The sequence below is a fragment of the Eschrichtius robustus genome, chromosome 2 (assembly GCF_028021215.1).
Source record: "Eschrichtius robustus isolate mEscRob2 chromosome 2, mEscRob2.pri, whole genome shotgun sequence".
Classification (NCBI taxonomy): domain Eukaryota; kingdom Metazoa; phylum Chordata; class Mammalia; order Artiodactyla; family Eschrichtiidae; genus Eschrichtius; species Eschrichtius robustus.
The window spans coordinates 60,399,271-60,415,180 of NC_090825.1; the positions used below are offsets into that span (position 1 = coordinate 60,399,271).

Genomic DNA, 15,910 nt, shown 5'->3' on the forward strand with positions numbered 1-15,910 from the left:
TGCAAAAAGTTTGAAAACGTTTTGAAAGTGTGCAAGGGTAAAATCCCGCGACCAGAGGATGCGCGATGTTCTGTTTATCTCTCCCGGGCTACCGTAGCACCTTTTCCGCCCGCTCTCCACGCCCTCACGTCCCGCCCCGCCCCTTCCCGCCCCTTCCCGCCCCTTCCCGCCCCGCCCCGTCCCGCCCCGTCCCGTCCCGTCCCGTCCCGTCCCGTCCCGTCCCGTGCACCCCGCAGCCAGCGGAAAGTGTGCCTGTGCACTGTAAGGCCCTTCTCGCCTTCCGTCGCTTCCTTTTCCGTCTTGGCCCCGCCCACCGCCGGCGCCGTCGTTTCCGGTTCAGCCCAGAAACGGCCCAATCGCTTCTGGACCCTGCTTCGCTCACCCGCCCATTTCTCCAACGTTTCGGTGGCTTACTCGGTCGCCGGGGCAGGTGGTTACCAATAAAGTTTTACTGTTTCAAAGCCCGGCGGACTGGGCCCATTTTCCGTCCCCTTGCTCGCTGCCCGCAGTTCGCCTCGGCTACAGGTAACCAGCTTTAGGGCCTCATGGCCGCGGGCTGCCGCGGCCGGGCGGGGATGAGGCCGCCTTTCGCTGCCCGCGCGCTCCCGTGGCTCCTGGGTCCGTTGGCGTCCGTCTCAGCTTGAGCGCAGTCCCTCCGCTCCCGCGGGCCGCTTCGCGCCGGACCCCATGGCCTCTGAGGAGCCGCCGCCTTCGTTGTCGCCGTCGCCACCTCCCTCCCCCGAGCCTGAGCTGGCCCAGCTGAGGCGGAAGGTGGAAAAGTTGGAACGCGAGCTGCGGAGCTGCAAGCGGCAAGTGCGGGAGATCGAGAAGCTGCTGCATCACACAGAGCGGCTGTACCAGAGCGCCGAGAGCAACAACCAGGAGCTCCGCACCCAGGTGCGCGGTCCCCATCCAGCCCGAGATGAGGCCTTCGAAGTCTAAGATAGCCTCAGAAGGGCTCCCTGGTAGGGCCCGGGACTGCTTTATAGAGTACCTGAAAGAGTTAAAAGTTCAGTGCGATGATAATTCCCGGTACATTTGGAACAAACCTAAGAGTTGGGGTGCTCGATTTAGATAAGTGCGTGAACTGCAGTTGTGGCCGGCGTGGAGTGCACTTAAGTACTTGAGTCTTCATTCTCACTTGTGAAGTCCCATTGGCAGTAGGCACATTTCTAATATTTTGTTCTAGATCACTTTTGAGTTTGTTAAATAGCCGGATTTCAATCAGAATCCCATTTATCATACCCTAGATGTGTGAACTGATATTGAGCCTCAGTGGCCCATAAAATGAGAATGCTAGGACCACACTGGTGGAGGTTAAATCAAAGTAAATGTCAACAGACTGTTTTACAGTTTTGCAAATTGCTGAACGCTAGGTATGTGTGAGGTTGTTCTGGGCATTCATCTTGAGTAGTCTAGTGGAAGTAGGGAAGATAGAACTGTCTTCGTTAGAGACACTAAGCAGCTAATTTTGTTCTTATAACATGCAGTAAGGACAAATATTTAAACTCCCATTAAAAAAAAAACTCTTAAACAGCATAATCTTTTCAGCTTGATTGTTTTGGGCAGTCGCGCTCTTTCCCAACAAGTTATTTCAACGTAATTATTAATTTCAGTTAAACTGTTGTCTAGTCTTTTGGCATATATTGGTACATTTCCTAAAACCACAAACGTAGGCTGAACGTTAAAGTATCATCAAACTTTGTTACGCTTTGTTATCAAATAATCTATGAAAATAACCGCTGAGTTGCAATGACTTTCTGTGCCCGTTGTATAGAGTTGTTAACATTATGACATTATCGAAAATTTGTGTTTTGTTACTCAACTATTTCTTGGACAACTACAATGCATAGCGACTGTGCTAGGAGACTACAAATATTGTTAAAATATTGAGGGGAAAGGGGAGCAAAATATGATGAGCTGTATAAAAAAGGCTTTTATAATTCTAAATTGTAAAAGTACCGCTTGCTATAGAGATCCTAAAAGAAAACGTTTTTGCTAATCTTTGAAGAGCCAGCGTTTTGGTTATTAGTGTTAATTTGGTAGCAGTCTAATATGAAAAATTGAAATGCATAGAAAGCTGTAACTTTACTAGTGATAGTAATAACTCTTCTTTATTATCTTTCTAGTCAGCCTCCCCTGGTGGTGGGTAGACAGTTTGTTAACTGTCATTCCTAATGACTAGATAGTGTTTTATGTGGAGCAGTAAAACTTTGGCTTGAGAATTGAGGGTGAACTAGCAGGAAAGTACAATATGTACAGGCTTTGGAGTCAAGGAAACCTTGTGCAAATTACTTTCTTTAGGTTTCTCACATGTAAAATGGGGATTAGGACGACTAATTTGTAAGGTGGTTGTAAGAATGAATGAGATGTTACCTACAGTACCAAGTGCCATGCCTAGCATGTAGCAGATACTATATAAATGGTCTTGTTCATAGTAATAGTGGTAGTAGCCAGAGCCAGGATTAGAGCAAGGCAGTCAGTAGCCTAGGGTGAAAAATTCAAGGGGGCACTCATTCTCAGGTATGATTCTATACTTGCATGAATCTGAGAGTGAATGCCTCCTTAAATTTTGTGCCTTAGGTGCCTTGCTCGCTTCACTCTAGTTCCAGCCCTGGTGGTAGCAGCAGATCTGATAATCTGTGAAGTGCACAGATAATCTGTATATAATCAGTCTTATCACCTTTCTCTTTTTAAGCTTTATGTATCATTAAAGAAATACTTAGAAGCTTGTTTTTTGGGTTTGCGCTAATAATGGGTATAATCTCACACTGAGTTCCTTTCTGACTGAGCTGTACTGATGAGGCAGCTCTTCATCTGCTTATGGGTATTTTTCACACTCAGTTGCTTTGGCCTTGGTATTCAGTGAGACACAGGGAGGCGAGGTGCATCTCTGAGGCAGTCACCTCTCTTTCCTTTTATAAGATTACTATTTCAAGGAAAAAGTATGTTAAAGTATACGAGTGGCATTATTTAAGTGAATGGTTAATTCCAGGTGGAGAACACTGAATGATACTAGATAATTTAATTCAGTGATTTAATTCTCCTTAGGGAGAACTGCTGACCGATTAAAATAGTAGTATAAAAACTTTCTTATTTGTTAGAAATAAAGGATCCTGTTCACAAAGTCTTATTAATTTAGTCAGTCTGATTTTTGGAGGTAATAGTTTGAGGTTAGCTAGAGAATATAAGAATAAAAACATCTCCTTCTGCAGATGTAAAAGGTGAAAGCCAATTATATTGTAGTATTTTCAGTTTTTCTGAAAAGGAAACTAGCTGATATTGGTACTTCTCGAAACTTTTACCAGGAAAAATAATCATTGTAATTTCAGGAGAATAGTGTGTATATTATTAGATTGCTGTATGGTTTATTTTTCCTAAAGCCTTGCTTTCTTTCAGGTAGAAGAGCTCAGTAAAATACTCCATTGTGGGAGAAATGAAGATAATAAAAAGTCTGATGTAGAAGTACAAACAGAGAACCACCCTCCTTGGTCAATCTCAGGTATTCAGCTTATAGTGAAGATATCCTAATACTACTACATTCAAATCATGCTAACGTGGAGTTTTCTTTAAATTTAGAATCTGTATACATCTAAATAAATAGGAGAGCTGTTACAAAGTTGACTTTTCTCCATATGATTTGGTATTTTCAGATAATCTATTTGCTCTTTTGGTGGGAAAGTAGAAATGTATTGTTATTCCTGTAAATACGTAATATTGCTAATATGCTTTCATTGGCACATTCACTGAGTAATTTTTGCTATGCTGTAAGCCATCTACTCTCATCTGACCTTACTTGTGACCAGGGGCATGTGTTTTCTTGTTGATGCGTTCCACTTAGCATCAATTCAGTGTCAGTCTCTTAGGCCCTCTTGGGAATGGGGTGAGCCTACAACCCTGGCCTTATTAGTGGCATTATGTTGTGAGGCAAAATAACTGAGAAACCAAGTTTTAATAAATAGGGATCACAAGAAATGATCTTTCCCATTAAATTTTGCCTTGTTTTATTCAGTACGCAACTTAGCAAATTGCTGAACACAGCAATGGTATGAACATTACATATCTGTATATTATGTTTTTTTTTTTTTGTATATTATGTTTTTAAAAAAGTCAGCACCATGAGCAAAATTTGACAGAAAAGTCAGCCCTTGACATGTTGTCATTTGATATTGAAGTATACTGAGGTATGTAGTTAGACATTGTTAGAAGTTGCTAATTTTTTTTTTTTTTTTTTGACAGAACACAACCTGTCTACCCGTTTTCTCTTTTTACTCTTGCTATGGAAAATCCAAGTCTGCTTACCTTTTTTTCCTTTTTAGCTTGACAGCTAGGGTACTGAAGGTGACATTAGAATCAAAGATATATATCTCTGCAGATTTATTTAGACCATTAATTTTAATCTGTTAAAATGTGTATAATTATAAAAATATGATTTGTTTGCAACGTGTGCTCTTTTGTGTTCAGTGCCAGTGTTTTGGAATTAAGTCCTTTTTATATACACTATTCTAATATGATATCACTTAATTTGTTTTTGCAATAGATTATTATTATCAGACATACTATAATGATGTTAATCTTCCAAATAAAGCATCTGAACTCCCAGTTCAGGAAGATCAGGATATCAAAGCTTCTACTTTTAATTCTAAAGACCAGTCACACATAGAAAATGATGCTTATGCTGGTACTGATACAACAGAAAATGTTAATTGTGGACAAGAGGACCATCTAGCCTCAAATTCACAGGTAATAAAATGCTTCACTTGAAACTGTTGTTACTCAAGAACTTGTTCTTCTTTGTTGTTATTATGTAGAAAAATAGACTTCTTTGGTTTATTACAACATATACAAGGGTTGTAAATGTTCTGCGTGTAATTATGCAGTGAATAATACAGTTTTTGAGAAACAAAAATTAGAACTTGTTCGTACGTGTAACTGTTTTCCTACTCTGTTGTGTTGCAAAAGTGTATGCTGTACATAAACTAAAACAAAATTTGTCAGTACGTTTGACTCAACCAAAAAATTTTGAGCAACCACAGTACCATGTTCACACCAAATTTTTTTTTAATACTTCCTTTCTGTCAAATATCTTGCCACTGTTCAAATTTCCCAGAATGTTTTATAAATTTGTTTTTACCATTTGTTTGAATCAGGATCCCAGTAAGGTTCATACAGGGCAACTGCTTGATGTGTGATGTATAATTTATAGCTTTCTTCTCTATCTCTTTTCTAAAATTTTTTTTCCCCTTGAGCCTGTAATTATTGAAGAATCCAGATCATTTGCGTTAAAGAATATTTCAGTCTGTATTTTGTGGATTGCTTCCCTATGGTATTCCCTATGGTATTGCTTCCCTATGGTATTTATTTTTGAGTAATGGTCACTCACTTACTTCTAGTGTCTTCAAACTGGGTCAGAATTGAATTAACTGATACACTAATTCATATTTTTTAAAGTGGATCAAATTGTAATTGATAGCCATCCCTTTGCATTGCAGAAATTGAGGTCTTATTATTCAAAATAGTTTTTAGGTCTGTTTATTGTTTCAGATTCTGCTAACTTTTATATTGATATGAGGATGTTTTTGTCCTATTTGACACGATTGTATCATACCTAGGAGCCAGCATCTGTGTTAGCAACAGAAGATACATCCTTAGAAGGTTCATCACTAGCTGAAAGTTTGAGAGCTGCAGCAGAAGCTGCTGTATCACAGACTGGATTTAGTTATGATGAGAATACTGGATTGTATTTTGATCACAGCACTGGATTCTATTACGATTCTGTAAGTATCTCAGACCTTTTAATACTGTATGGTTGTGTTCTTAGCTGCTTGAATACCAAATATTAAACCCTAGGTTGAATTAAGATAAGCAGGGAGCTGCATGTAAAAATTGATTTAAAGCTATTTGGCAAGAGTAAAGATTTATAAAATAGCTTATGATACTATATTTCTATGTTTAATTAAATAAGTTAATTGTGTTATTATAGATTAATATTTTAGAGAGATCTAATAACCTTTTATATGTAAAGTAACATACAAAAATTTAGTGTATTTATTAATAAAAGGAGACAACTACATTTTGTAAAATGTTTAAGAACCTAAACTAAAAGGAAGTAATGTTAATTCTAGGCTTGGGGTAAGAGTTTTTAAAAATTGTTTCAAATACTTATATCTTTATGAATCCATTTTAGACCACAGAGGAGTCTTTTTCTTAAAGTCTGTATAGCATGTTTATTATTAGTCATTGTTTTATATTTTGTGACTTTTAAACATTTCACTTTTAAAAAATCAATTTGTTAACAGTGAGAACTAGGGAATTAATATGGAATCAGAAATATAATGGACCACGGACTAGGACAAAACCAGAAAAGAAAGTTCTTGATTTATAATATAGTGTTATGACTGTTGAAGGTCTGGTATTTAATTGGATTTTTTCAGGTTTTGATGACAGTGATGCTAGAAGTTATATACCTCAACCTCAGTGGTCTACACATATGATCTGGTCCTCAGAAATTACAGAATGTAGTGCCCCAAAGTAGAGCAGATATTCACCATTCCAGTTATTGGAACTATTATTGACTAGTCTAGGGAATGTAATGATAATAGTAAATATTTTAGTTAGATAAGGGATTTCATTAGCTTGTCAGTTTGTGCTTGGTATAGTACTTTGTAAATACTTTGTAAAAGAGGGTTTAATTTCACAGGAGTGTGCTAATTGACAGTGCTAATTAATACCTAGAAAATTATGTTTAAACTCTTATTACCAAAGAAAATAGCTATTAATTACTTGGTTTCTAGAAAAATATGGAATTTCCAAGTATATGACATTAGTCTTTGTCATTCTTCTACCTTCTTTTCTGTAACTTTCTTCCTGACATCTATTCTGTAAATGCTTGATTACATTCTGCAGGTTGTGTCTCAGTGGAGTAGGGACTTCATTGTTTTGCCATTTTTATTGTGCTAGTTTTCATTTTATTTTAATTAATTTTCTTACATATTTGAAAATGTCTGTATTTTGGACTGAAAGACATAGCAGATTAAAAAGATTTGAGTTGTAGAAGTTCTGTTATCACTGGAAATAAAGATCAGAAAGCTTCCATTCAGTTTTTAGCTGAAGGAAAGATAGTGAGAATTCTAAATATTTTTGTAAGAGATCTACAAAATGAATTAAAGAAAATAAATTGCAATAGTATCAACAGTTAGAAAAATAAATTATTCTTTTTCAGGAAGCTTTACTTGCTTAATCTCAGTATATATCTTTGCAAGATGTTTCCAAGTCTGATCTGCATGGATTTATGATGTAAATAAGATACAGATGGTTCAATTAAATCTTGGTTATAGAGTACTGGCCAGTATCTAATAAATGCAGATGATTACATAATTTTATCTTTCTAGTTTTTATCCATAATTTACCAAAACTCTATATTGTAAGGCTGCTTTACTCTAAGTCTTATGTAGTTACTTAGTGTAGAATTAATTGATAAGTGAAGACAATTGTTTATTGATTTCTTTGTACAGAATGTTACATTGTAGTGTTCATGAGCTTAATTTTATTTTCAGATTTTTCTCCAGGATTTTGAAACATGAACATTGCAAGGCAAATCTTTGTTTTATGTCATTGAGAGGAGGGTTTAGGGGTTTATACTACCAAACCATTATCGTGTAATTATATGGAGAATGAGTCTGCAATTGCTTTTATGTGGTCGGCTTTTTCTGATGCATACCTTAGTTTTCATGACTTCTAAAAGGTTTCTGTTGAACCATATGAAGTTGCTGTTTCTATAAGTAAAAAAATGGTCAAATATTGGCAATTTCATGAGACTTATTATAATATGTAAACGTATTCATTTTCCACACTAGGAAAATTAGAGCAGATATTGAATGGTAAAGTATTTTGGAAAATTACAAGCATTTTTCATTCTGTTATCTTTATTCATTTTTTCCAAAAAATACTATAGTTCTTAAAAGAAAATTTACTGTATTTGAATATATTTTTCATTTCTATTAAGTCTATTTTTCTATTTTATTTCATCTTACATGAATAGAACTTATTGTTTTCTTAACTTTGAAAGGAAAATCAACTATATTATGATCCTTCCACTGGAATTTATTACTACTGTGATGTGGAAAGTGGTCGATACCAATTTCATTCTCGAGTAGATTTGCAACCTTATCAGACTTCTGGCACAAAACAAAGTAAAGATAAAAAATTGAAGAAGAAAAGAAAGGATCTTGATTCTTCTACAACAAATGAGGAAAAGGTAATGTCATAATTTTTAAAATTTACATAATGATATCATAGTTAAGCCAAAATTTTTGATGAAACTGAAAATCATTTAGTAACTCTGTATTTTAAACATATTCATTACAATAACAAGATATCAGAATCTATCAACCAAGAAGCTTTCACATGGAGCAAACATGGACTTTTCACAAATTCTCAATCACTAGAAGTAGAAAAAATTTCTTAAAGTTTGAAGCAGGTAGATTTAGGGCAGATAAAATACTCCTGTGTTACATAATTTGGAAGAAGCACATTCATACCAGCTATTGATAAGTTGATGTCAGTGCACAATTCACAATAAAAGAAAAACACAGTTTGTAAGTAGGTGTAGGTAAAAGTTCAGAATTCTTAGTTGTGTTGAGCAATTTCTTCTTATGTTAGCAAACATTAAAAAAATCCATTGCTAGCAAATTTAGGATACGTATATATTCATTAGTTTCAATTGGTATCTTTTGGGAAAATGGATTATTTGTATCAGTAACCATAAAAATGTTCATATGCTTTAATTGGAAAAGTCTCATTTCTAGTTTGTAATTTAAAAAAAAATTCCAAAGAAAGAAACATTCCTTTGTATAGTTATACAGCAATATTTATAAGAACAAAAAAATGGATTTAAATGGCTGACAGTTATTGGTTAAGAAGATGATGGTACATTTAAACTTCCAGTTACAAAGTAAATGAGTCACAGGGATGAAATGTACAGTGTGGGGAATATAGTCAATAATAATGTAATATCTTTGTGTGGAAACATGGTAACTAGACTTGACATTGTGATCATTTTGTAATGCATAGAAATATTGAATTACTATATTGTGCACCAAGAACTGAGATAGTGTTATAAGTCAGTTACATTTGAAAAACAAATAAATAATCTCATAGAAGATGATACCAGATTTGTGGTTACCAGAGGCAGGGGGTGGGGAGAGGGGGATAGTTAGATGAAGGTAGTCAAAAGGTACAAACTTCCAGTTATAGGATTAATAAGTACTAGGGCTGTAATGTACAACATGATAAATACAGTTAACACTGCTGTAAGTTATATATGGAAGTTGTTAAGAGAGTCAATTCTGAGAGTTCTTATCACAAGGAAAAAAATTTTTTAATTTTGTATCAAAATGAGATGATGGACGTTCACTAAACTTAACCGTGGTAGTCATTTTTGATGTATGTAAGTCAAATCATTATGCTGTAAACCTTAAACTTCTGCAGTGCTGTATGTCAATTATGTCTTAATAAAAATGAAAGAAAAAAAGAAAGAAAATGATAGTACATTTAATTGAAAAACATTATTTAGTCATTCAGATGGTAGTTTATAAAGGCTGAGGGGAATTTTTAAAATGCTTATGATACAATGTTAAATTGAAAGAAGGGAAGTAAAAAAATGTTATCAATGCTCTTATTTCTACTCCCTAAATAGAATTAGGTTGGTAGTTTACAGGCAGGAAAGGAGGCTTATTTGCTATATTGGCATTTTGTAAATTGTGGCAACTATTCAATACTTTACTCTTGATTTTTTTTTTCTTTTTTGAAATACAGTTGAAGTACAATATTAGGTTCAGGTGTACTAAATAGTGATTTGACATTTGCATACGTTATGAAATGATCACCACCTTAAGTCTAGTAACCATCATGTTCCACATAAAAAGTTATTATATTATTTTTGACCATATTCCTTATGCTGTAAATTGTATTCCCGTGGCTTATTTATTTTATAACTGGAAAGTTGTACCTCTTAATCCCCTTCACTTCGTTTGCCCCCACTCCCAGCTCCCTCCCCTCTGGCAACCATCCAGTTGTTCTCTGTATCTATGAATCTGTTTTCCTTTTGTTTGTTTTGTTTTTTAGATTCCACATGTAAGTGAGATCATAAGGTATTTGCCTTTCTCTGACTTATTTCACTTAGCATAATGCCCTCTAGAGTCATTAATGTCTTTGCAAATGACAAGATTTCGTTTTTTAAATAGCTGAGTAATATTCCTGTGTGCGTGTGTGCGTGCACACGCCACATCTGTATCTATTTATCAATGGACACTTTGGTTGCTTTCATGTTGGCTGTTGTAAATAATGCTGTGATGAACATTGGGGTGCATATATATTTTTGAGTTCATGTTTTTGTTTTCTTCTGGTAAATACGGAGAAGTGAAATTTCTGGATCATATGGCAGTTCTCTTTTGAATTTTTTGAGGAACCTTCATACTATTTTCCATAGTGGCTGAACCAATTTACAATACCACAAACAGTGCAAAAGGGTTCTCTTTTCTCCACATCCTTGGCAACACTTGTTATTTGTTGTCTTTTTGATAATAGCTTCTAGAACACGTGTGAGGTGATAATCTCATTGTGGTTTTGATTTGCATGTCCCTCATGATTAGCAGTGTTGAGCATCTTTTCGTGTGCCTGTTGGCCATCTGCATTTCCTCTTTGCAAAAATGTCTATTTGTTCTTCTGCGCATTTTTTAATCGGGTTGTTTTTTTGATGCAAAGTTGTGTAAGCTGTTTATATATTTTGGATATTAACCCATTATTGGTCATATCATTTGCAAATACCTTCTCCCTTTCACTAGGCTGCCTTTTTGTTTTGTTTATAGTTTCCTTTGCTGTGCAAAAGCTTTTTAGTTTGATGTAGTCCCATTTGTTTATCTTTGCTTTTATTTTCCTTGACTGAGGAGACATATCCAAAAAAATATTCGTAAGACTGATGTCAAAGAGCATACTGCCTATGTTTTCTTCTAGGAGGTTTGTGGTTTCAGGTCATACGTGTCTTTTTATACGTATATATTCATATTTTTTTATTGAAGTATAGTTGATTTATAATGCATTAGTTTCTGGTGTATGGCAAAGTGATTCAGTAATATGTATATATATTCTTTTTCATATTTTCCATTATGGTTTATTACAAGATAATATAGTTCCCTGTGCTATACAGTAGGGCCTTGTTGTTCATCTGTTCTATAGTAGTTTGTATCTGCTAATCCCGAGCTCTTAATTTATTCCCTCACCCCCACCTCTTTGGTAACCATAAATTTGTTTTCTATGTCTGTGAGTCTGTTTCTGTTTTGTAAATAAGTTCGGGTCATGTTTTAGACTCCACATATAAGTGATATATGATATTTGTCTTTCTCTTTCTGACTTACTTCACTTAGGATGATAATCTCTAGGTGCATCCATGTGCTGCAAATGGCATGATTTCATTCTTTTTTTTATAGCTGAGTAGTATTCCATTGTGTATATATACCACATCGTCTTTATCCATTCATCTGTCGATGGACATTTAGGTTGCTTCCATGTCTTGGCTGTTGTAAATAGCACTGCAAAGAACATTGGGGTGCATGTATCTTTTCGAATTACAGTTTTCTCCGGGTATGTGCCCAGGTGTGGGATTGATGGATCATATGGTAACTCTATTTTTAGCTTTTTAAGGAACTTCTATACTGTTTTCCATAGTGGCTGCACCAACTTATATTTCCATCAACAGTGTAAGAGGGTTCCCTTTTCTCCACACTCTCTCCAGCATTTATTATTTGTAGACTTTTTAATGATGGCCATTCTGACCAGTGTGAGGGGTTACCTCATTGTAGTTTTGATTTGCATTTCTCTGGTAATTAATGAAGTTGAGTATCCTTTCATGTGCTTCTTGGCCATCTGTATGTCTTCTTTGGAGAAATGTCTATTTAGGTCTTCTGCCCATTTTTTGTTTTGGGTTGGTTGTTTTCTTGTTATTGAGTTGTGTGACCTGTTTTTATATTTTGGAAATTAAGCCCTTGTCAGTTGCATTGTATGCAAAGGTTTTCTCCCAGTCTATGGGTTGTCTTTTTGTTTGTTTATAGTTTCCTTTGCTGTGCAAAAGCTTTTAAGTTTGATTAGATCTTGTTTATTAATATTTCTGTTGCCTTGGGAGACTGACCTAAGAAAACGTTGCTACAGTTTATGTCAGAGAATGTTTCTCCTATGTTTCTCATATGTTCTTCTCTAGGAGTTTTATGGTGTCATGTCTTATATTTAAGTCTTTAAACCGTTTTGAGTTTATTTTTGTGTAGGGTGTGAGAGAGTGTTCTAACTTCATTGATTTTATATGTGGCTGTCCAGCTTTCCCAACACCTCTTGCTGAAAAGACTGTTTTTTCTCTATTGTATATTCTTTCCTCCTTTGTTACATTTAAGTCTTTAATCCATTTTGAGTTTATTTTTTGTGTTTGGTGTGAGAAAATGGTCCAGTTTCATTCTTTTGCACATAGCCGTCCAATTTTCCCATCACCATTTACTGAAGAGGCAATCTTTTCCCATTGTGTATCCTTGCCTCCTTTGTCATAGATTAACTTCCCATATAAGTGTGGGTTTATTTCTGGGCTCTCTATTCTGTTCCATTGATCTATGTGTCTTTTTTTGTGCCGGTACCATACTGTTTTGATTACTGTAGCTTTGTAGTATATTTTGAAATCAGGGAGCATGGTACCTCCAGCTTTGTTCTTCTTTCTTAAGATTGTTTTGGCTATTTGGGGTCTTTTGTGTTTCTTTACAAGTTATAGGATTATTCTAGTTCTGCGAAAAGCACCACTGGTATTTTAATAGGGATTGCATTGAGTCTTTAAATTGTCTTGGATATAGAATGGCCATTTTAACAATATTAATTCTCCCAGTCCATGAGCACAGTATATCTTTCCATTTGTTCCTCTTCTTTCCTCAATATTTTATAGTTTTCAGAATATGAGTCGTTTTCCTCTTTGGTTAGATTTTTTTTTTTTTTTAATTCATCAATCCCTGAGCCTTATTTATTTATTTATTTTATTTATTTATTTTTGGCTGTGTTGGGTCTTCGTTGCTGCGTGCGGGCTTTCTCCAGTTGCGGCAAGCAGGGGCTACTCTTCGTTGCGGTGCGCGGGCTTCCCATCGCGGTGGCTTCTCTTGTTGTGGAGCACGGGCTCTAGGCACACAGGCTCTGTAATTGCAGCACGTGGGCTCAGTAGTTGTGGCGCGTGGGCTCTAGAGCGCAGGCTCAGTAGTTGTGCAGCCCGGGCTTAGTTGCTCTGCAGCGTGTGGGATCTTCCCGGACCAGGGCTCGAACCCGTGTCCTCTGCATTGGCCATTGAGCCATGAGGGGAGTCCCTCTTTGGTTAGATTTATTCCTAGGTATTTTATTCTTTTTGGTGCAGTTGTAAATGGGATTGTTTTCTTTTTTAAAGAAAATACTTATTTCTTGATTTGGTTGCACTGGGTCTTAGTTGTGGCAGGCAGGGTCCTTAGTTGCGGCTGGCGAGCTCCTTAGTTACGGCTTGCGGGCTCCTTCGTTGTGGCACATGGGCTCCTTAGTTGTGGCAGGTGGGCTCCTTAGTTGTGGCTCAAGGGCTTCTTAGTTGTGGCATGCAAACTCTTAGCTGCGGCATGCATGTGGGATCTAGTTCCCTGACCAGGGATCGAACCTGGGCCCCCTGCATTGGGAGTGTGGAGTCTTAACGACTGCACCACCAGAGAAGTCCCTGGGATTGTTTTCTTAATTTCTCTGGTAGTTTGTTGTTAAATGTGTAAAAATACAACAGGTTTCCGTATATTAATTTTGTATCCTGCAGCTTTACTGAATTCATTTGTTAGTTCTCACAGTTTTTTTGGTAGTGTCTTTAGGATTTTCTGTATGTTGTATAATGTCACCAGCAAACAGTGACAGTTTTACTTCTTCCTTTCTAGTTTGGATTCTTTTCTTTTTCTCATCTGATTGCTGTGGTGCGGACTTCCAATACTGAGTTGAATAAATGTGACAAGAGTGAGCATCCTTGTCTTGTTCCTGATCTTAGAGGAAACGCTTTCAGCTTTTCACCATTGAGTATGATGTTGGCTGTGGGTTTGTCATATATGGCCTTTATTATGTTGAAGTACGTTTCCTTTGTACTCACTTTGTTTAGAGCTTATCATAAATGGATGTTGAATTTTGTCAAAAGCTTTTTCTGCATCTGTTGAGATGATCATGGTTTTTATTCTTGAGTTTGTTAGTGTGGTGTATTGTATTGATTGATTTGTGGGTATTGAACCATCCTTGCATTCCTGGGATAAATCCCACTTGATCATGGTATATGGTCCTTTTAATGTATTATTGAATTTGGTTTGCTAATATTTTCTTGAGGATTTTTGCATCTGTGTTCATCAGTGATATTGGCCTGAAATTTTCTTTTTTTGTCGTGTCTTTGATGTTGGTATCAGGCTGATGCTGGCCTTGTAGAGAGTTTGGAAGTGTTCCTTCCTCTTCAACTTTTTTGAATAGTTAGAGAAAGATAGATTTGTTAACTCTTGTCTAAATGTTTGGTGGAAATCACCTGTGAGGCCATCTGATCCTGGACTTTTATTTCTTGTGAGTTTTTTGGATTACTGAATCAATTTCATTTGCAGTAAATGGTTTGTTCATATTTTCTATTTTTTCCTGATTCAGTCTTGGGAGACTGTGTTTCTCAGGATTTATCCATTTTTTCTAGGTTGTCTGTTTTATTGGCATATAATTGTTCATAGTAATCTCTTATTTTTTGTATTTCTGCAATATCAATTGTAACTTCTCTTTCTGATTTTATTTATTTGGGCCCTCTCTTTTGGTGATAAGTCTTGCTAAAGGTTTAGCAATTTTGTTTATTTTTTCAAAGAACCAGCTCTTAGTTTCACTGATCTTTTTTCTTTTTTTAGTCTCTACCATTTCTTTCTTTCTTTCTTTGTTTTTTTTTTTGCCACGCTGCGCAGCTTGCAGAATCTTAGTTTCCCGACCAGCGATCAAACCCATGCCCTCTGCAGTGGAAGCACAGAGTCCTAACCACTGGACCACCAGGGAATTCCCTGTATCATTTATTTCTATTCTGACCTTTATTATTTCTTCTCTTAACTTTGGGGTTTTTTCTTCTTTTTCTAGTTCCTTCAGCTGTAAGGTTAGATTGTTTATTTAAGATTTTTCTTGTTTCCTGAGGTAAGCTTGTATTTCTATAAACTTCCTCTTAGAACTGCTTTTGCTGCCTCCTATGGATCTGGGATCATTGTGTTTCCATTTTCATTTGTCTCCAGGTATTTTTCAGATTTCTTTTTTGAGTTCATTAGTGACCCATTGCTTGTGTAGTAGTGTATTGTTTAGACTCCATGTGTCTGTGGTTTTTGCAGTTTTTTTCTTGTAGTGGATTTCTAGTTTCATACTGTTGTGATTGAAAACGCTGCTTAATATTTCAGTCTTAAATTTTTTTTAAATTTTAATTGAAGTATAGTTGATTTACAGTGTTGTACTAATTTCTGCTGAGTTATACACATCTATACATTCTTTTTTTTTTTTTAATTCTTTTCCATTATGGTTTATCCCAGGAGATTGGATATAGTTCCCTGTGCTATACAGTAGGATCTTGTTTATCCATTCTAATTGTAATAGGTTGCATCTACTAACCCCAAACTCCCAGTCCATCCCTCTCCCTCCCTTCCTCCCCCTTGGCAACCACAGGTCTGTTCTCTATGTTTGTGAGTCTGTTTCTGTTTTGTAGATAGGTTCATTTGTGTCATATTTTAGATTCCACATATAAGTGATATTATATGGTGTTTGTCTTTGTCTTTCTGACTTACTTCACGTTGTATGATAATCTCTAGTTGCATCTCAGTCTTAAATTTCTTGAGACTTGTTTTGT

The 15,910-nt window shown here is 36.1% G+C and overlaps 1 protein-coding gene across 1 annotated transcript in view; it reads left to right on the forward strand.

Moving 5' to 3' along the window:
• Positions 1–326: 326 nt before the first annotated feature.
• Positions 327–15,910, forward strand: part of AGGF1 (angiogenic factor with G-patch and FHA domains 1) — a 44,946-nt gene continuing 29,362 nt past the window's right edge. Inside the window, exons 1-5 of the mRNA XM_068535533.1 lie at positions 327–897; positions 3,400–3,502; positions 4,541–4,743; positions 5,613–5,777; positions 8,069–8,257. Of these exons, the coding sequence (XP_068391634.1) occupies positions 688–897; positions 3,400–3,502; positions 4,541–4,743; positions 5,613–5,777; positions 8,069–8,257 (870 nt within the window). The 5' untranslated portion in view covers positions 327–687. The remainder of the gene's footprint in view (positions 898–3,399; positions 3,503–4,540; positions 4,744–5,612; positions 5,778–8,068; positions 8,258–15,910) is intronic.